Source organism: Mesoplodon mirus, assembly GCF_964341445.2.
Source record: "Mesoplodon mirus genome assembly, chromosome: 5".
Taxonomy (NCBI): Eukaryota; Metazoa; Chordata; class Mammalia; order Artiodactyla; family Ziphiidae; genus Mesoplodon; species Mesoplodon mirus.
The window spans coordinates 36,402,113-36,423,711 of record NC_138980.1 but is presented as its reverse complement, the minus strand read 5'-3'; the positions used below and the strand labels follow the sequence as shown (position 1 = coordinate 36,423,711).

The 21,599-nt window shown below is 54.2% G+C and overlaps 1 protein-coding gene across 7 annotated transcripts in view; it reads left to right on the top strand.

Moving 5' to 3' along the window:
- PTPRS (protein tyrosine phosphatase receptor type S) overlaps window positions 1-21,599 on the top strand; it is a 103,031-nt gene that overhangs the window by 48,103 nt on the left and 33,329 nt on the right. For all 7 annotated transcript variants that reach the window (XM_082621822.1, XM_082621821.1, XM_082621820.1 and 4 more), the window contains exons 5-6: window positions 4,407-4,595; window positions 10,693-10,803. In XM_082621822.1, the coding sequence (XP_082477948.1) occupies window positions 4,407-4,595; window positions 10,693-10,803 (300 nt within the window). The remainder of the gene's footprint in view (window positions 1-4,406; window positions 4,596-10,692; window positions 10,804-21,599) is intronic.

Genomic DNA, 21,599 nt, shown 5'->3' with positions numbered 1-21,599 from the left:
GAAAGACGTGGCGCTTGGGCTGGGCGCCCAGCCCAGAGCGTTTGACCCAGAACGCCTGTGCCCACTGCCTCCCCCGCCTCGGCCCCCCCGCCCGCCCCGAGCCCCAGGGACACCCTCCCCACCCCCCCACCCTACCCCCCCCCGCCCCGCGGCTGAGCGGGAAGGTCTGGGCTGCCGGGCCCAGCACCCCCAGCTTCCCTTCCTCCGCTGCCATGTGATTGTGGACCCTGCTCACACCTCCCGCGCTGTTGTTTTAATTAAACTCCGAGGAATCAGGCACAATGTGGTACTCGATGAACATTTTTGTTTAATTAGGAGCTCTCGGTAACGTCAGGCAGCCGCGGCCTCCCCCACCCTGGCTGGCTGCCGCCCAAAGGCACTCATGGGGGCCCCTCGCGGGGCTGCACGCACCCAGGAAGTGCTCATGTGTGGACACGCGTGGGGTGCGGATGCATACATGGGTGAGCACGCATGCACACTCATGCACCCGTGCACATACACACAGAGGAAACGGGTGCACAGAGGGACGCCAGCAGACCCAGCCCCCAGCACGCCTGGGCCAGCTTTGAGCACCAAGAATTGAGGCCCAGTTGTCTTGGCCCGAACCTCCGGTGACGTCATCAGTAGCCAATCAGAACCATTCATGAGGTGGTCCAGGCCTCCGGCCGGGAAGAACAAACTGGGTGCGGACCGAGCTCAGACAGGCTCCAGCCACCCCATCTGACCCCACAGGTCCAAGCCCGGCTTGGGGGTTCTGCAGATGCCGGCCACACCCAGCTTCCTCCAGGCTTACCTCGGCCTGGGTTCAAATCCCAGCCTTGCTGTGTCCTGGTTGTATGACCCGGGCAGGTACGCATGTGTTTGAGCCTCAGTTTCCCCCTCTGTGAAATAGATCCCATCTCAGAGGTGGGCACAGAAAGCTACCTTACAGGGCCTGGTACATAGTGCTCAGGACTTGGGACTGGGGCCGTTTTCCTCTACGAAGCGACCCCTGCCTGGGCCGGAACCACAGCTCTCTTGTTTAACTGGGGACACGGAGTGATGGTGCCCCGGCCAGGCTCTCCCTTACCCCGTCTTGGCCTCCTGCCCCTTCCATGTACCTGGGTCTCTGTTCCCTCCCCACATGGTGGCCTCTGGCCCACCTCTTCCCCAGCCCCCTGTCCATCCCCCAACACACCCACCATGCCCGGTGCCCCTCCTGGGCATTTGTAAGCAAATACACATTTATTATTTCCTTTTTACACAAATGGCAGCTTTATCTTTACCAGGAGGCAGCAAGCTTCTTCTATAAAACACCAGAGTAAATATTTTTGACTCTGCAGGCTAGACAGTGTCTCTTGCAACTTCTCAGTTCAGGAAAGCCGTGTAGATGATGAGGAAACCAATGGGCGTGGCCGTGCACCAATAAAATTTTATCAACAAAAACAAGCGGGGCCTCAGGTTTGGCCCAGGGGCTGTAGTTTTTTGTTTTTGTTTTCTTTAATTAATTTGGCTGCGCTGGGTCTTAGTTGCAGCACATGGGATCTTTCATTGCGGTGCACGGGCTTCTCTCTTGTTGCGGCATGCGGGCTCCAGAGCGCACAGGCTCAGTTGCAGCACGCAGGCTTAGTTGCCCCGCAGCATGTGGCATCTTAGTTCCCCGAGCAGGGATCGAACCCGCATCCCCTGCATTGGAAGGCGGATTCTTAACCACTGCGGCACCAGGGAAGTCCCAGGGGCTGTAGTTTTTGATCCTTGGTCTACACATCTTTTACACTGAACTCTGTCCACTTAGGAATGCATCTTGGAGTTTGTTACGAATCTGTCTGTAAGGCGATTCCTTCTGCTTGTTTCGGGGACCGATCCATAGATGGCCCAAGGTCTCTGTTGACAGGTGTTTAGATTGTCGCCAGCATTTTCCCGTTACTGTTGGTGCCTCAGGAAAACGTCTGCCTTCCTCCTTGAGTGCACGGGCCTGGGGAGGCAGCCGCTGAGCTGAGGGCTCGGGGGTCTCAGGTGGATGGTACCAACTCGCCCCTTCTGGCCCCGCTGTACAAACGAACATTCCTGCCAGCTGCCGACTCGCAGGCCTGTTTCTCCTCGGTCTCATCAGCCCTGCGTGCGATCACTTTTTTGTCACTTGTCCATCAGGGGTGGGGCAGGGACTGTGTTAGTTTGCTAGGGCTGCTCTGACAAAGTACCACGGTCTGGGTGGCTTACATCACATGTTTTTTTCACAGTCTGGAGGCTGGAGGTCCTTGATCAAGGTGTCGGCAGGGTTGGTTCCTTCTGAGGCCTCTCTCCTTGCCTCAGAGACAGCCGTCTTCTCCTGGGTCTTTACATGGTCTCCACTCTGTGTGTGCCTGGTTCTTAATCTCCTCTTCTTATGAGGACACCAGTCGTGTTGGATGAGGGTCGCCCTAATACCGCATTTGACTTAATGACCTTTCTAAAGACTCTGTCTCCAAGTACAATCTAATTCTGAGGTCCCGAGGGTTAGGGCCTCAACCTATGTATTGGAGGAGGGGGAAGGTACACATTTCAGCCCATAACAAGGGGGCTAGTGGCTGTTTTAAGTTTAGCTGAGGAAGCCTGCCCTACCCCAGGGGACCCTTTGTCCACTGCAGATGACAGGCCAGACCAGAGCTGGGGGTTTTAGGGGTGAGAACAAAAGAATCCAGGAGTCCAGGTGCTGGAGGGGGAGGGCAAAGGTGCAGGAGGGGGTGGGACCTGGTGGGAGGCTGTTGAGCTGCATACCCCACCGTGGCATCAACTCCAGCTGAGTCAGGCCATGGAGCCCATGGTGCGATGTGCAAATTACATGAACGAAGGCCACCTGCCCCATTGCCTCAGGCCAGAACCACATTCTTCTTTTTTTAAAAAAAAATTTTATTGGGGTATAATTGACTTACAGTGTTGTATTAGTATCAGGTGTACAGCAAAGTGTATCTGTTATACAAATACATATATCCACTCTTTTTTTTTAAGATTTTTTTTTTTTAATTTATTTATCTTTGGCTGTTGGGTCTTCGTTGCTGCGCGCGGGCTTTCTCTAGTTGTGGCGAGCAGGGGCTACTCCTCGTTGAGGTGCACGGGCTTCTCATTGCGGTGGCTTCTCTTGCTGCAGAGCACGGGCTCTAGGCGCGCGGGCCTCAGTAGTTGTGGCACGTGGGCTCAGTAGTTGTGGCACACAGGCTCAGTAGTTGTGGCACACGGGCTTCAGTAGTTGTGGCTCGTGGGCTCTAGAGCATGGGCTCAGTAGTAGGCACACCTGCTGTGTGCCAGGACCTGCATGGGGCGGTAGGGACGTGGCATAGACACGGATACATCATGATCCATGGAGTTTGACACTTGGATATTCTGGAGTCCAGGAGAATTTTTTTTTTTTTTTTTTTTTTTTTTTTTTTCTTTTTGCGGTATGCGGGCCTCTCACTGTTGTGGCCTCTCCCGTTGCGGAGCACAGGCTCCGGATGCGCAGGCCCAGCGGCCATGGCTCACGGGCCCAGCCGCTCTGCGGCATATGGGATCCTCCCAGACCGGGGCACGAACCCGTATCCCCTGCATCGGCAGGCGGACTCTCAACCACTGCGCCACCAGGGAGGCCCTCCAGGAGAATTTTTTATGATTATTGTTATTATTTTGGCCATGCTGTGCGGCATGCAGGATCTTAGTTCCCCAACCAGGGATCAAACCCATGCTCCCTGCAGTGAAAGCATGGAGTCCTAACCATTGGACCACTAGGGAAGTCCCCAGGAGGATTTATAACTTGGGGCCACGAGCTAGCCTGAGGTGACGTGGATGCCCAAGGGTGATGCAGGAGGGGGTGTGATGACTTTGGGGACCAAGGTGGCTGGTGTGGCTGGATGGAGAGAGCAAGAAGTGTGAGGCTGGCGTGTGACGGGGCAGCCGAGGCCGGCGGGGGCCAGCGTCGGGCAAGGAGGCTGGGTTCCTCCAGAGGGTGGTGGGGGCCACGGGCAGCAGGGGGGCAGTGTGGTGCCATTTACATTCCAAAAAGCTCCTTCTGGCTGCTGTAAAATAACCCAAGGGTTTTGTAGCCTCTGCGCTGCTGACATCAGGGCTGGATCATCCTCTGCAGGGCCATCCTAGGCGCTGGGAGGGGTGGAGCAGTATCCCTGGGCCCACTGACTCAATGCCAGGAGTGACAACCATAGATGTCCGCAGGCATGGCCCAGTGTCGCCTGGGGGCAGGATCGCCCCGAGTCAGAGGTACTGATCTAGCCTGATGTTCTTCCAACAGTTCCCCGACATGAGAGTGGTCTTTCTCACAGACAGAGAAAGAAACAGGCCACAGGAGGTCACCCAGCCAGGCAGGGGCTGGACCCAGGGCCCGTCCCTGAGCCCCACCCTGGTGGGATGGCCTTGTGACAACTGGGCCTCTGCTTTGTTTTTCCCGTCTCCACCCTCAGAGGACCAGCTGCCCCCTGGTTTCCCCAACATCGACATGGGCCCCCAGCTGAAGGTGGTAGAGCGGACACGGACAGCTACTATGCTCTGTGCTGCGAGTGGCAACCCTGACCCCGAGATCACCTGGTTCAAGGACTTCTTGCCCGTGGACCCCAGTGCCAGCAATGGGCGCATCAAGCAGCTGCGATCAGGTGAGCACAGGTGGCCAGGAGGATGCGGGAGCCACAGAGGGTAGAAGGGGGAGGGCAGCATCCCAGGGCCCAAGCCCTGGGGACTGATGGAGGACAGAAAGGCAGAGCTGATGTGCAGCCACGGAGGGCATTGGTATTGGGGGAGAAAGTGTCTTCGGCGCTGAACCAGTGGGGATGTAATAGGATATAGACGGGCAGGGGTAATGGGGAGCTATGGCAGATGGTAGGGGGAGCGTTCTTCAGTGCCTGCATGGAGGTATAATGGACCCAGATATGTACAATGATGGGCAGCTGCAGCGGCCGCAGGGGCAGAGGGTCTCCAGTACCCAAGCAGTGGGGTCCTTATGAGGCACAGATAGTTGCGGGTGATGGAAACCCACAGAGGAGGGTGGGTGTCTACAGTGCCCCAACAGTGGGGACACAGTGGGGGAACAGACAGACAGAGGTGATGGGGAGCTATGGAAGGTGGCAGAGGGAGGGTATCTTCTGTGCTAAAGCAGTAGACTTGTCCAGTGAGGATATAATGGGGTCCAGACAGGTAGGAGTAGAGGGGAGCATAAGGCAAAGGCAAGAAAGTATTTCCAGTGCTGAAGTAGTGGGTGTCTCCAGAGGAGATGGTGGGCATAGACAGGTAAGGTACTGGGGAGCCATAGAGGGCTACAGGGAGAGAGTGTCTCCAAGACCGAAACAGTAAGGACGTGATGGGGCACGGACAGGCAGTCCAGCCTGTTTGTCTAGGCCCCGGCCGGGATAGGGGAGCCTTGGACAGAGCACAAGGCCTTGGCCACCTTGGGGCCAGGCACTTCACAGTCATGTCTTAGCACAGCACCTCTGTGCCCCTGTCTGTGGGTCCATCTCTCTGGGGGGCTGTGTGTGCCTTGTGTCGGCTGTCTTAACTGCCTCACGAATGTTCGCGTGTGTGTGTCCGGGCTCCCCGTGTGTCCTGACCTGCTCCCCGTCTGTGGGCACACACAGGCTGTGCCATCGGCACAGGGTTGCCTCCCCACCCCACATAGCAAAGCTTGTCCACGTGTGTCTCGGTCACACGTGTATCCGCGTGACAGTCCCGTGTGCACGTCTCAGGCTGGTCCTTGTGGGCGCGGACACGTGTGTGGTTGGGATGTGCCCACGGGCACACACGCATGTTTCAGTCACATGGACACGTGTTGGTGCACCTTCTCTTTTCTCTCTCCCCTTCCTCTGAGGGCCCCACCCTGGAGCCACCCCTGCCTGAAGGCCACCCCATCCTTCTCAGCTCCCCTCCCCCCCACTCACTGCCCAGTCCCGTCCTCTGAGGAGTCCTGTCTGCCCATCCTCTGCTTTCTCCTTCCCTCAGCAAAGACCCAAACCCTGAAAAGGGGCAGATGTTAAGCCCAGAATTTCTTCCCGGGAGAGACCTGGACCTCGCACTGGGGAGAGACGTAGCCTTCCCTGTCCCGACCCGTCTGAGGATATTTGCAGCTTGGGGGGTTCAGCTGGGGGAGTGATGGCAACCTTTGGGGTCCAGTTGCTTCTCTGCTGGTTTCCACCATTGTCGCCCCAATATAATGAAATGATAAAGAGTGTGGACCTCGGTGCCCCATCCCCTGGGTCTCAGCATCCTCATACACTGTGCCTATTCCCTAGCGTTTCTGTGAGGGGCCCCTGACAGGCCTCCTGGCATGTAGCAAGTGCTCAGTGAACATCAGCTGCTTTAAAAATCATAATCAAGGGACTTCCCTGGTGGTCTGGTGGTTAAGACTCCGAGCTTCCACTGCAGGAGGCGCGGGTTTGATCCCTGGTCGGGGAACTAAGACCCCACGAGCCGCACAGCACGGCCAAAGGAAAAAAAAAATTGTAATCAATCTGATCATTATTCTGACCTCCCCTCCCGCACCCACGAGGATACAGGCTTCTGCGTAACCACCCGTTAATGTTCCTGTTCTCTTTTCTTGTCCCTCCGTTGTAAACGTTCAGAAACCTTTGGTAAGTTTAATTTCTTCACCACGTCAACAACTAACGCCCCCCCCCACCGTGTCCCCCCCTTCCCGTCCCCTCCCCTCAGACTAACGGCCACCGTGACAGTAACTGTGACCCACTCCACGTGGCATGTTTACTAACGTCTCCCCCCACCCACCCCCCTGCCCCTGACCACCCAGCCCTCCCCATCTGGGCACCCGGGGGCTGCAGAGAGAGGAGCCCAAAAGGAAAAGAGGAAAAAAGACAAGACCACGAGGGGCTAGTGGAGCTTCGCACATACGGCACCCCCTGCCCCATTCTGGGCCTTGAAACTGCTGGAAAATGTGAAATTACAGAAGTTTGCGGGCTGGATCTAGGGAGAGGGAGGAATGTTCCAGCTGGACTAGTACTGGGTGTATCTCGTCCTCTTTTCCCAGCCCAGCCTAAATCCCCTGAATCCAACTTGCTGGGCTAATTCTTACTAAGGTAAGAATGACTGATATTGGCCCATGATAGTAACTTCTCATCTTCCTCGGAGTAGAAAGCAAAACCACCTTTAATATCCAAGAGGTGTATCTTTTCCTCTCAACATAGTGGCCATGGGCTATTTGGCCATCTTGGGAAGTTCTGTCCTTTGGCCTCTGGCTTCTGCCACTTGGACTATGGTGATAGTCCAAGTGTAGTAAAACAGCCTGAGCCAGAGCTGACCTAGATTCCCACTGACCCAGATTTTCGCTCTCCATGGTGCAGCCTTAGGCAAATTCCCCTCCCTCCTCCTCTCTCCCCTCCCTCCGTGTGAAGAGGGGGAGTGGCCCCATTAGTTTGGGGATTTTGTAAGAGATAATATAGGGCCCCCCTAAAGTTCTAGAGGGGCCCCAGCCTGGGAGGCCGGAGAGCTGGGTTCAAGGCTCACCCCTGCCTCTGACTCATGGCGTGACAGTTCCTTGACCCCTTGTGGGCCTCAGTTTGTTCATCTGCAAAACGGGCCTGGGCCAGACAGAAAGAGCTGTGTTTTCTCACCCTCGGTGGCTTCCCTGCCCTGGCCTTGGGGTGCCCAGGTCCTCAGCAGAGAGAGAGGGGGCCCAGATCTCCCCTGGTAAGATGAGCAGAGGGTGGGAAACTCTAGCCCGGCACCACCATTTCTGGTCTCCTGAGGTGTCCCAGCCCCCAGCGCCCATATAGACACATAGATCGTTCTCTTCCTCTTTTCCTTTTGGACGTTAAGGAGGCTGCCGGGCCCTCCCTCTGCCCTCCATCCCCTTTCACTGCCCTCCCCTGTCCCTCCTACTTGGCCTGTCTGTAACACCTTCCCTTTGCTTTATTAATGCCCAGCCCTGGGGCACTAACCCCTCTCCCCCTTCTCTAACAAGACCCCTGAGACCCCCATCATTCCGTGACCCTCCCAAGAAGGAATAGGAGGGGAGGTCGTGGACCTCCCTCCCTCAGCCCAGAAGAAAGGCAGCCCACAGGGCCAGGCGAGGCCATGGACCTCCCTGGGGCATGGCCACGCCCCTCAGGCCAGTCCAGAGGGGCTTCTAGACTCAGCCCCTCCTTCCCCAGGAGATTCTTGCCTCCTACGGGAAGCCCTCCGGATTCTTCCTCAGCAAGGCCTGCAGGGTGTGTAGGCCCAGGGCTGCCTCAGCGCCCCCTCCCAGCCCCGGGGGCAGAGTGTTCAGGCCTGGCTCGTGGCCCAGCCCCGCCTCCCTGGGGCCCCCTGGCCCCACCAGGACTGCCTTCTGACATTCACCTGACTCTCTCTGCTTCCCTTACAGAAAGCACTCCGATCCGAGGTAAGAGGCTCTCTCCTCACCCACCCACCCACTCACTCACACTCTCTCTCGCTGCCCGCCCAGCCCCCCAGGCTCCACGGGGGGCTGCCCCAGGCCCCCCTCCACATGTGTTCTCCTCGCCACCCCGCCCAGTGTCTGTGCAGTCTCTGTGTCTATGTCACTATCTGTGGCTGGGGGCTGAGTGTGGCCGTGGTGGCCCCTTGGGTCACCTGGCCGCAGTCAGGGGGTTGTGTCCTCAGGAAGGGGCAGCGTCTCCCATGCCCACCCAGAGCACTGGCAGTCAGGCTTCTGACCACTGCTCTGTATGCAGCCCTCATCCGTCTCTAGCCTTGGTTTTTCCCATCTGTACAATGGACGTGCAGAGGGGGCCTTCCAGCTCTGAAGCTTTGATTTGGGTGGCGGGGCAGGAGGAGTGGAGGGTCCAGCTTGAGGGAGCAGAGAGACAGGCAGTCTGAAAGGCAGCCCCATGGTGCTGCCCTTAGAGAATAGACTAGAACAGGCCTGGGTGGGAGCCCTAGGGAAGAGTCCATGTCTAGTCCTGACTTTGCCACGAAATGCTGTGTGACCTTGAGCAGGCTCCCTGCCCTCTCTGGGCCTCCATAGTAATACCTGCCTGCCTGCTTCCCTGGAACCTTGAGGTTGGTAGGAAGTGTTATGAAGGGGCAGAAGCCTAATCCACGGACCCCAGAGAGAACTTCCCCTCACTTCCGTGGGACACCCACAAACAAAGCTGGGAGGAGGGGTCTGCTCAGGACCTTGGACTGGATTTTTGGACTCCTGGTGCCAGGGACTCTGATCAAAACCTGTGATTGGGAGAAACAACAACAACAGCAAACAAAAACAGTGTGTGATTGAAACACATTTGGAGATATTCCCTCACCTTCATTTACCAGTCAACCAGTCACAGGGTCCAGGACTGTGAGTCTAACATACTTATAGATATTTACGCAGTTTTATTTACTTATGAAAAGGAGGATTTTGGTCCAGGCCTTTGATTTCAAACATAACTGTGGAAACCTCTGCCTCATTTTTAATTTGTTCACGGACACTCAAGTATTTGATCAAGGCCCATGATTTCAAACATACTTAGAGATGTATTTTACTTGTGAAAATGAAGATTTGTCCCAGGCCTGTGGTTTCAGATATCTTTGGGGAAATCTTGGCCACGTTTTCATTTAGTTGTGAGCACCGTAGTGTGTGATCAAGGCTCTGTGCTTTTAAATATTCTTAAGAAGGTTCATTCATTTTCACATGTTCATGGGAAGTGAAGTCTTTCATCTGGGCCTGTGATTTCAAACATATTGTGGGAAAATCTGCCCTATTTTCATTTACTTGTGGGCACCAAGACCTTTGATCTGGGCCTGTGATTTTAAATAAGCTTGAGAAAATTGACCTCTTTTTAAAATTCTTATTCACTCATGACCAACAAATTCTTTGATCCAGGTTTATAATTTCAAGCACGCTGGGGGCATTTCAGCCTCAACTTTATTTGCACGGGTTACAGGTTTTCCTTCACACCTGATTTCAAACACTTTTGAAAATTCTCCCCATTAAGCTATGAGCACCGTGGACTTGGGTCTCCATCTGTGATTGCAAACACACTTGAGAAAATTCATTTACTTGTGAGCATCCGGAATCCTGAATCCAGGCCCGTGGTTTTAAAACAGATCTGTGAATTCAGACTGACTGACTTAGATGACTTTAAATCTCTGGGGAAATTCACTCTTCAATCAGTTTCAGGTACAGAAAGCGTGGATCCAGGCCTTTGCTTTCAAACATACTTGTATATCCTGAAATTTAAACACCCTCGAAGATATACACCCCTGTCTCCGTTTCTGGACACCATGGGCCTTGAGGCCTGTGATTCCAAACATACTTGAGGAACCCAGACCCACGGTCATTTACACACGGGCACTGGTTGAAACCAGCAGGCGATCACCAGCTCCCTGAATTGGCACATCATTTGTGGTGGCCCCTTACGTGTCAGGGTCTTTGGAACGGCTGCTGTGGGTTGGGACTGCCAACCTGCTTTGCACCCCACCCTGCCTGGAGAACATCACTTGGTGCTCTCCTGAAAACACATTCTCCCCAGTTTTGTCACTCAACTTGGCAGTCGTTTACGAGGTCCCAGCTGAGGGTGGAGGATTTGTGGGGCAGGCGGTATGTTCAGGCCGGGATGGGCCAGGATCGGGGTGGGGAAAGGCAGGCAGGGAGGCCCTGACCCAGTGGGGGCTTCTAGGCTGACTCAGCTTTTTCATCTGCCTCTCCGGCCCAGACCGACTAAGAGACAGGACCCTGGGACAGCCCTCCCACCACCCCTACCTCGAGGTGTCCCCTAATGGGCCAGGCCTTGTCCCCTTTACCCACAGGAGCCCTGCAGATTGAGAGCAGCGAGGAGACCGACCAGGGCAAATACGAGTGTGTGGCGACCAACAGCGCAGGCGTGCGCTACTCCTCACCCGCCAATCTCTACGTGCGAGGTAGGGAATGCCGCGTCCAGGTCGAAGGCAGGGACCCGCCCCACCCGTCCCCCTTCCTCCTCGGGCTCACAGCCTCCGGGCTCCCCTGTCCCCTGCAGACCCCAGCAGGCAGGCCCAGCCCCGCTTGTGGCCGCGGGACCTTGGGCGAGGCTGTGTCCCTCTCTGGACCTCAGTGTCCTCGCCTGTAAAATGGGGGCAGCTTCAACCCCCACCCCCACCCCCGTGCCTTGTGATGGCTGCCCCGTGGGCTGCAGGACTTGGGGTGGGGGGCGGCAGGAGGGAATGGGGCAGGGCCGGAGGGGGTCAGTCGTGGGCCTACAGGGCCGGGGGAGCCTGCAGGCCTCTGCCCCACCCCGCCCGCCCGCCCATCCGAGTCGGCTTCTGTGGTGTGTCGTGCAGTGCCTCCCCTTTGCTGTGTGCTCGCTTCGCTTCTCCAGACTCGTGGCCTCGTAGCTCCCTGCTTCACCGTCCCCCTAATCTAAGAGTTGGGGAGGGGTCTTCAAGGCTGCCTCTGCCAGCCCCACGCCCTCAGCTGTCTCTGAGCCCGGTGCTCTCCTAGTCAACCTCAGAGAAGGGCTCCTTTAGGCAGACACCCTGGGGCTTGGGCTGAGGCTTGTCAGTTTCCCACTTAGTCACGCCTGGAAGCACGGGGGTCCTTGCCCTGACACCCCCACCCACCCAAGGAGGGCCTGGGAAGCGGCTACACATACTTTCTTCTGGGCCCCTTGGTGTCCCCTCAAAGGTGCCAGGTTGGGGGGGCTGCCCCTACTCCTAGATGTCTCTGTGGACCCCGTCTCATCCCTGGGTCGGTTCTCTTCCGTCCTTTCAGAAATTTTAATTTGTTTCCTCCTCCATCTCCTGTATCCCCTTGGCTGTTTCTGATCCGATTCGTGGTAGAAACAGCTCCCGCCTGCCAGGAAACAGGGTCCCGTTCATCCCCCCGGGCTGCCCCAATTGGCTCTGTATACTTGACCCCATGCCAGCCATCTTCGGGCCTCCGTTTCCCCCGTTCGACGCACCACGCCCCTGCCGTTCTCCACCCGGGAGGCCGTGCGGCTCCTCCCTCACCCGGAGACCCTCAGCCCCTTGGTCCCCAATAAGCACGGCCCCAACCAGCCCTGAAGCAGCACCTTGGCTGCCCTTGGGTTCTGCATCTCGTCTCTGAGGAGGAAGGAGGCTGCCTGGCGGGAGGGGACGGGGACGCCGGGGCGGGGGCGGGCAGGGGGCACACATCCGATCCGATGCCACGGCACCTCTGGTGAGTTATAGCGTGTCCACGACTCCAACTGACTGGTCTTCGTCTAACCTGCTTATTTCTCTGCAAACACCTGGGATGGGGGTTTGTAAGTCTTGCAGAGTTCAAGGAGGACAGTGTGGGCAGCAGGCATGGGGCAGGGCGGGGGCGGGGCCTCTAGCCCGGGTGCGACAAGGGAGGGGGGCCTTCTGTGTCCTCAGCACCCCCCGCCCCGTCCCAGAGGTGGGGTCCTTTCTTTTGGGGGGGTCCAGCTTCCCATTCTTTGCCTGGGTCTCAGACGCTCCAAAATTGAACTTAAAAAAAATCGTGGAAGGCAAATGTAGATCTTGTATGTCAAGGAAAGAACGGAGGAAAGACTAAAAGGTCGTTGCTGTTCTTTTTATTTTTTAATTTTAATTTTTTTTTTTTTGGTTTAAAGAAAACAAAAAAAATCAACAAACTATTGCAGCTTTTAGCCTTGGGAAGTCCTCTTTTTACTCTCTGTATCTCCCCTATTTTTTCTCTTCTCCCCATGTCATTGTGTTCTGCATCAAACCCCCTTTACATCCCTCAGAGCTTCGAGAAGGTTGGTGTGTTTTTTTCTTTTTTACTTTCTTTACCCACATTTTTACATTCCGAAAGTGACACACACACGCAAGAAACACACACAGACAGGCACACGGACACACGCAGACATGCACACAGAAAATAATAGAAAAACGAACTAAAAAAAAAAATGACGAATACAAATAATGAGCTCAACGTGAACAAAACAAAACAAAAAACCACCAAGTGAGAGCAAAAACCCAGAAAGACACGAAAATTTCAGCCGCGCCCAGCCCGGCCTAGGGCCGGCCGCACACATGCGATGCTTGCATTGTGGTCGCCTCTATGCATCCTTTGGTAATGTTGTTGCTAAGTTTTTTGCACTCCTCGTCGTCATGGTAACTTGGGCCTGATGCATGCTGGGAGAATGTAAAAATCTTCTCTGCATGCCACTCTTGTCGGTTCGGTTTGGTGAATTCCCAACGCCTTCTGTTGGAGTGTTTCTCGTCTTCCGTTCCGTTTTTCTCCTTTGGTTTTCTTCGTTTTTTTCTTTCTAACTTCCTTTTATTTAATTATTAATGTTGATTTTGTTTCGTTTGGGGGGGAAAAACCAATTGGTTCGTTCTTTTTTCCCCCCTCCCATCCCCTTCACCCAACCCCCTCCTCCCCCAAAGCGTTTCGTCTTTGGTTCTGTCCTGTGTTTCCGTGCTCTTTGGTTTGGGTTTCTTGGGCTGAGCTGTTGTGTGGTTGTTCTCCAAACGCATTGTGATTTAAAAGCCAGTGTTCCTGTCCCAACCACCATCCAGGAGGGCGGAAGGGGTCCCACAGCTGGGATGCTGGGGCAGAAAGTGACCGCCTGGGCTCAAGAGCACAAGGGAGGTGGCATAGACAGATGGTGGGAGGTCAGAACCTGGGTGGGGTGTGTGAGGAGAGCAGCCCAATTTGCCAGCTCTGTTTTACCCAGAGCTGATGCCTCAGCCCCACAGGGCAGCCACGTTGGAAGGGAGCTTAAGCAGGCATGTTTCCATCCTTCTGCCTCAGCGTGAGACCACCTCCCACCCTCGCAAACAACGCCGAAACAGGCATTTGAAGCACAGCTGAGTGGGTAGCCGGCATTTTGAGTCCTTGTTCATTGGAGCAACACGTCCAAATATGAGAACCGGGCACCTTTCAGTGGACCGTCCTCCCAGAATGATGCGTGCTTGGCACCGCATAGGCAGTGCTCAACATGGTAGCTGGTGTGATGACGTTTTGCATCCTGGCTGGGCACCAATATGGATCCACCCACCGGAAAATGTAGCATGACAGACTTTGGAAGAACTACTTGGCCAGTTATTCTGCCCTTTAGTGCTACGCCTCTGCCTCCCAGATGATGTTGGCTGCTTCCCCCACCACCTCACAGGCTCTGGGCCCAGTCACAGGCGTCTTTTGTCCAGCAACACAGCACGGTCACTTTCTGAGTACCTGAGCATCAGAACTGTGGAATTCTGGAGAAAACCCTGGGGAACTTTGGGCACAGCCCCCACCCCCCACCCCCACTTCCCCAGCTCTCCCTCTGCCTTTCTCTCTCTTTCAGCTCTCTTTCTCTCTGTGTGTTTCTCTCACTCTTGAAACCTTTGGAGATGTTCGCTCCCATCTTCTATTCCCTCCCTGAGGAAAGGCAAGCCCTTGAGAGCCCCATTCCAACCCCAAATAAAAAACAACCCCCAATAAAATATCCCTTTAGATTTATAGCCACTAGCCCCCAGCTTACTACCCAACACTGATGATAGTGGAGGGCTGAGATCAGCTTATTTGGGGTCACCTTTTTCTCTCTCTTGTCCCTCACCTGCCTTCTCTAAACTCCCAGTTATTAAGTTCAGGGGCAAGTTGGCAAGAGGACTTCAGAAGCAATAACAAGGGATTTATTTTTCCTGTCTCATTTTGAATCCAGAGTGAGAGCTGCCAGGCAGAACCTCTCCAGAAGATGGAAGACAGAGGTCTCCCGGCCCCTTCACTAAAGCTGGGTCCCAGTGAATTGAAACTGAGAGGTGGCTGAGGGTCTCTGAAGACCACTTGGACTTTTGGGGCAGTATAGACTGGTGGTGGGAGCACAGACTTGCTGCTTGGGGAGACCTAGATTCAAGTACTGCCTCTGCCCCTCCCCGGCTGTGTGACCTTGGGCTAGTCACTTGGTTGCTTGGAGTCCCTATTTCTTCATCTGAGTAATAGGAAGCATTGATTTACCTAGCTCACAGGGTAGTTGGGAGGATTCCATCGAGCAGATTAATGCTCATCTTGTGCCCTGTGTACTGCATGGCACATAGGAAATCGCAAGTGAAGTTGTAAAACAGGGAAATCGAGTTCAGATAAATGGTCTGGGCAAGTCGCTTTCCTTTGGGGACCTCAGTTTCCCCATCATGTATTTCAAACATCCACTGTTTGAATAAGATGGCTTATAGGAAACTGCTTTGAAAAGAATTGGAGGGAAGATGTTAATTCATTTGCTCAGATCTCATTTTTTGTTAATGCATTTCTGAGCCCATCTCATGGTCTCATTTTCTCCTGGCTCCAACCCCATTCCCATGAGATCAGTGGCCTCCCCAGAGCCACATCTCTCATCTTAATCCCTGTCACGCCCCCAGGAAGTTCTATGGCCAGAGTATCAGAAGGGGGCAAAAAAAAAAAAAAGGAACAGTTTGGATGTTAGGCTACCTTTGCAGATAAGTACCAGCCCAGCAGAAGAGAAGAGCCACCTAGCATGTTCTGGCCTGAAAGCTACAAGCATTTACAGTGTTACCAGAGCAACCAATCCTGGGAGTTATTTGCACCGAATCCCCACCCTCAACCTAACTCTTCTTTCAATTCACAGTCTCCAGTTTCTGCTGACCCTGGGTGATCCACGGGGTGGAATATTCAGATTTACCCTTCTCCTGCAGTATATCTCTGCTATTCAAAGGACCAAGGTCAAAACCAAGCCCATTTTTTTAATGCAGCTGGGAGCTCTGCTTCCAGAGCTCTCCTAAGGAAGATGCAGCTCAGACTTTGACAGGGTGGGAACATGATCAGGTTATATTCTCCCTGGCTGTTAATATTCTTTAACATCTTTAAAATTGTCAGCCTTTAAGATGCGAATCAGTGGCTAACGATGGTGTCTTTACCACTTGGTCTAGCATCATAGCATTATTGAACCACGGTGCAGGACCCGGTTAAATGGTGTGCCACCCACCTGATGACATAGGAACATGCGGGGAGAACTTGGAGCGAGCTAGAGACAGGGGAAAGAACTTTCCACCTTCAAGGGACTTAGGATATTCCCAGGATCTTGGAAGAAGCCAGATGGGGATAATTTAACGCCAGTTCTCAATGCTGAGCTAAGAGATCGGGACTCAATATACAGTACCAGAGGGAGATCCAGATTGCCCCAATTTCCAGGTGTTCTTCAGAACCTTTTATCTGAAACCCATCCCCAGGCCTCTTCAGATCAGTTCATAGCATGGAATTCTGTGGGGCAGATTGTTTTTAAAATTAAAACTCTGGCACCCAAGCCGTGTAATTGGTGGATGTGACCTCTAGGTGTTCCCCTTACCTCCTGGCACCCCCAAACAAGAGTAGATACAGATATTGGGCCTGGAACCCGCCCCCCGCCACCTCCTGTATCTCCAGAAAGACTACCACTGGGGTATGTTGGCGACCTCCCCTGGCTCCTGATCACACCTGGCATGCCACCCCACCCTTCACCCCCAAAGCCCCTGACTTGACCCTGGTGGTAGGCAGTGGCAGGTCAAGACCCAGCCCTTCTCCTCATCCCACCCTCATCCCAAGGGGAGAGGGGGCTCCAGGGGTGGGAAGGCAGGCTTATTTGGGCATGGCGGGTCGGGGTGGGTGGTACGGGGCCGTTTTCCAGGAACACTGAGCTCTAGACACCTCGCCTGCTGCCTGCCTCACACCCTTTGCATTGCTGTTTCCTCTGTTTTTGGGGGGTGAGGGGAACATTAGATTACACCTTGTCATTCGGAAAGCCCCGTGTCTCTGGCGGCCGCGGCGAGGGGACAAGGGGAATCAGTCGATTGGCAAGATATCATCCCATTTTCTGCTAGAACCAGGAAAAAAAAATCGGGAGAGAGAGGGTACCAAAAAAAAAAAAAAAAAACCCAACAATAAAAAGTATCTTTAGCGCATCAAAATGTCCAGCTCAAAATGACAAGAGCTTGTCAAGGCCGCTGGTCAGCCCGTGGGCCAGGGGTCCAGCCAGGTCCCTCCAGGCCTTGCACGCTATCCCGATGGCGGAGGGAGCTGGTGGTGGGAGTGGGGAGGCAGGGTGACGGAGAAGGGTGGGGGGGAAGGAAGATGCACAGGCCAGGCCTCAGGGCGGTACCCACCCTCCCTGGGCCACAGGCTGGGGTTCAAGGGAGGGGCTTTGGAATTAGGCCTCGGACCCCTTCCTGTCCCCTGACAGGTGTAATCTAAGCTTAAGTAAACCCTGTGGAGGCTGCAGAACTGGCACCTCTCCCCTCCCCTCCCCATCCACATCCTCATTTTGGAGTCCGGAGGAGCACCCAGCAGCCTCTCCCACCCCAAAATGCCCAGCAGAGCCCCCCCACCCTTCAGAGCTGCGGCTTGCTGAATCGTTGAGATGTCTGACACTGTTGAGTTCCCTACCTAGTGCTCCAACCAGATCACCTCACTTTTGAGTTTTCCCCCTCACCCTTCCCCAACCCCTCCTCCCCTGGGGCACCCCTCCCCGACCCCCACTTTCTTGGTTTTTGAGTTTCTGCCTCTTCCTGCCTGGGGGAGGGGTCGTCTCCCGGTTGCTTTAAAGGTTTTTGAGTTGTTTTTCCATGTGAATCGGGGTTTGAAGCGACCCGCCCCCCCCAACCCACCACCCTCCCACCGCCCACCCTTCTGATCCCCTCACCCACGCGGGTCCCCCCCACTGGGACCCCCCCGGCTACTCGGTGACGAGAAGAGCTGGAAACGAGAGCCAGCTGGAGCGTGCTGAGGACCAAGGCTGGTGTGGTCCCCTTATAACCTGCCTGGACCCTCCATTCAGGTCGGTAATTGGGGGCGGGGGTCCCGCGGGGCCACTCCGTCCCATGGGTTCCGTGCCCACCTTACTTTTCTAACCTGCACCTCAAGCTTGCAGCCAGGGGTGGAAAGATGATGTGGGTGGGAGTCAGCACCAAACTGGGCAGAACACAGCGTCAGCCGCCCGCCCTCGCCAACTGGAAGGATGCCCAGAGGCCTTATGAGACCCTCTCAGGGGGTTTTTAAGCCACCTAGTGCTCATGGGCACAGTCCTCCCCTAACTCGTGGCAAACCAGCCCTCTTCCTGCTGCACACCCTTAGAAACGAATGGGGTAGGTGAGAAAGCAAGTGGGCAAAGTGTCTTAGGTGTCAGCCTTTATAGCATATTGGCAGATCCATTTAATTGATGGCTGCCGGCCATGTTGGGGATTGTGAGCACCAAAATTACAGTTGTTGATAAATGCCGTCCCACACTTAACTGACTTATAATTAACAACCCTGTACAGCAAGTCTGTTATGTGTTCAAGATGTATGCCTTGTGTCTACTTCTGAAAAGTGTTAGAGGTACCTTCCAAATTATGACACTCCTAAGGGAAGATATTTTAAGATAAGATCCAATGTGAACAGGGTCTTTGGGGCATGATGTTGAGCCTTACACACATAAATTGGGATTATATTAACCTTTAAATCCTAAAGCTAGCCCTTATTCCCTCTGATGTTCCAATAATCCCTTTCAGTACGAACCTTTTACTGATGGCTTCTGGACATTTATTTTGATGGCTGCTGGATATTTTTCGACTGATGATTATTCAGTTGATAGGTGTATATGGGTGATGGGTACTTTTGCCCTCTTTGGTATCCCCAGAGGGTAAGGACACAAGTTTGAAAGCCAAGAAGGGACACGTAGATATAATTCTTGCTAATTACCACGGTAAGAGAAGGCTCACTTTATCTCAGAGGTAGGGATCAGGCATCCCTGGCTTTGAGCTCTGGCCCTACCACTCCTTTCTTTGTGTCTTCCAACTAGCCCTAGCTCCTCTCTGGGCCTCCACTGCTTCCTCCACAAAATGGGCATGAGGTCACTGGCCTCTCAAAGTGGGAGGGATTCAATAGAAATTCTTCCCATTACTTTTTTTTTTTTTTTTAACTAATTCATCCCCAAACTCCCTCAATGATGAGCATCTCATTGATCTTTCCAGCATCCTGGAAGGCCAGAAGGAAACTTCACTGGCCCATGCCCAGGCTGAGCATCTTCTGTGTGCTGGGCACTGCCCCAGTCAGCTTAATGGCCTTCTCAACACATCACCGATGGCCTCCATTTCACAAAGGAGGAAACTGAGGCTCCCGGAGGATGAGGGCCCTTCCCAGGGCTCATCCAGCCTCATCAGCCCCCCACCTCTGCCGGAGCAGGTTTTCCATGGGACTCTGAGGTCTTGAGGAGTTTACCTTGCTGTGTGATTCAAGTGACTTGGCCTCTGTTTGTCTAGCTCTCAACGAAGAGCAGGGAGAATCACTGAGAAGTGGGGCTCCTGTGGCTGGGTTGGTTTGCTCCGAAGGTTCTTTTTCGATGAGGATCTCACCTCTGTGGCCGCCTCGAGCTTCTGCCGGGACCCTTGGGTGCTGGGTGGGGAGGCCAGATGCTGTGTTCTGCCAGGGTTGGGGGGCACCTCCCTGGGGAAGCCACAGCCGTCCTCCTTTCAGACCCCGATTTTCAGCCCCACACCCATTCCATGTTTTTTTTGTTTGGTTGGTTTTTTTCTTGCTTTCAGGTGTTTTGTTTTGGAGGGGTTTTTTGTTTGGTTGTTTTTTTTGGATTATTTCCCCCCACCACCCCCACTTTGTTTTTTCATTTGTTTGCCCTGGTTTTGTTTTGGATGTCGATGCCGTTTTCTGTCCTTGATTAATTAGCTCCCTCACACTCATCCCCCATTGTGTTCCGTTTCCATGACAACGCAGCGTTTGGGCATCCCACTCGTGCCTCGCTGTGGATGCCGGCGGCTGGCCTGGACCGCGTCCGCTGGCTGGCCGGACCCCATTCTACCCCGATACCTCCACCCAGCCCTGCCAGAGAGCCGCTCCCCCATCTCAGAGCCCAGCCCCGCCCCTCACCCCCAGTCTGTCTGCATGGCCCCTCTGTCTCCCCTCCCTGCCCACCCCACCTCCTCTCCCCCTGCCGAGCACCTTCCACTTCCTCCATCCTGTCTCCAGCGTGACTCCTGGACTTTTCGCGGGGCTTCCTTTTCCGAAGGGCTGCCAGCTTTCTTGGCCCTCCCTCCGCCCACACGGAGCTCCCCCTTCTCTCCAGCGGGGATTCAGAGAACTGGGATTGAGATTTCCAGCTTGGAACCCATGGAGAGAGAGAGAGGGAGAGAGCGAGTGAGTCCCCTCCTCCGTAGAACAGGGCAGACACCCCTACAGCGACCCCCTTAGGGGTGCGGCTGCAACCGCAGTTCCATGTGAAAATTAGAGGCAGGTCGGGTTGCCGAAAGTCACTTGGTGGCCCTGTTTAGCCTTGCTGAGCCTCCAATCCGTCATCTCCACAGTTTGAGACAAGACTCCTTGAACTGCCCAAAGCTGGGGGCACGTCCACGTGGCTCCTTGAAGCCAGGGACAAGCTCCTTCTGGCTAGAAGGGTTTACTAGCTAACCCAAGTCCTTTCCACTGCAGGGAAACATCTCCGACGGGGCAGCCGTGCCTCTTGGCAGTTCAGGTGTCCATTAGCACTCGCCCCTTCCCCCCGAACCCCATGCAGCTTCCGAAAATGGAGCCCCCGAAATGCATCCTGCTGCCTTCATGGTCTGCAAGATTGGGACAGAAGGCTGCATTCGCTTCCCGCTAAGAAATGCACAGAACATGTCCTTGTTTTCTCAACGTTCAAGTTCATTCCCTCGTTTATTATTATTATTATTAATATCCTATTTATTCTGCCAGGGCTGTGATGTGACAATGTGACATGTCACATTGGGTCACATCTAGAATTAATATGCAGCATTGAAGTGGGCCCCCTCCCCCCTCCTTTCTCTTTCTCTGTCCCTCCCTCTCTGTGTTCCTGTTTTCTCTCTTTCTCTGGACCCATCTATCTCTTCTCTCTGGTCCCCCCCTCCTCCGTGAGTATGCACTAAAGGCCCCTGAGATCCAGGCCTCTTCACATTAACCTCTCTTTTCCTCCTTCTGTCTCTTTCCCTCGTCTCTCTCTCTCTCTCTGTCTCTCTCTCTGTCTCTCTCTCTCTGTCTCTCTCTCTCTCTCAGCCAACCTATTTTGCATGCTGTTTGTGATTCTGAGAGCTGCATCTATCAATGGAAACTTGTCAGATCCGACAGAAGCTTTTAGAAGGGTTTCTATACCCAAAAACCACAAAAATTTCATTAGAGTTTCTCATCTTTTCCTTGAGGGCCCCCCGGGGAAGTGGGCGGGGCCCCTGGGTCACCAGAGGGAGTGAGGATGGGGGGCCGACATCCTGGTCCCCTCTGCCTCTTGGTCCCAACTCTTCCCATGACCTCCCCCACACACACCCCGCCCCGTCCAACCTTCCCAGAGCCCCCCGACCCCTGCAGCCCGAATCTTCCGAAGCTCCCCAGTTGGGAGAGCGGGCGGAGGGGCTGCTCCCCAAAGCCATGTCTGTCAGCAAAGATGAGAAACGGCTGATAAATTTTTGTGTTCCTAACTGTGCTGTGGACCAGCCACTCTGGTCTCTGAAACCCTGTTGCTATGGAATAATGCTTCATGTCTCTCTTATTATATATCGATATATCTCTCTATATATTGTTTGTGAAGTACTTTCCTTTGAAGTTTTGGTTTCTTTGTGTTGGAATTTGGTTTTTTAATTTTTGTTGTTGTTGTTTTCTTTCATTTGGAAGAAAAAGTTTCAATTGGGGGGAAGGAAACAGCCCTGTTTATATTTAAATTGTTTTCCACTTTTTTTTTCCTTTTTTTCTTTCTTTCCTTTCTTTCTTCCTGCTTTTCTTTCTTTTCTCCCCTGCATTCCGTCTCCCCATCCCCACAACCCCC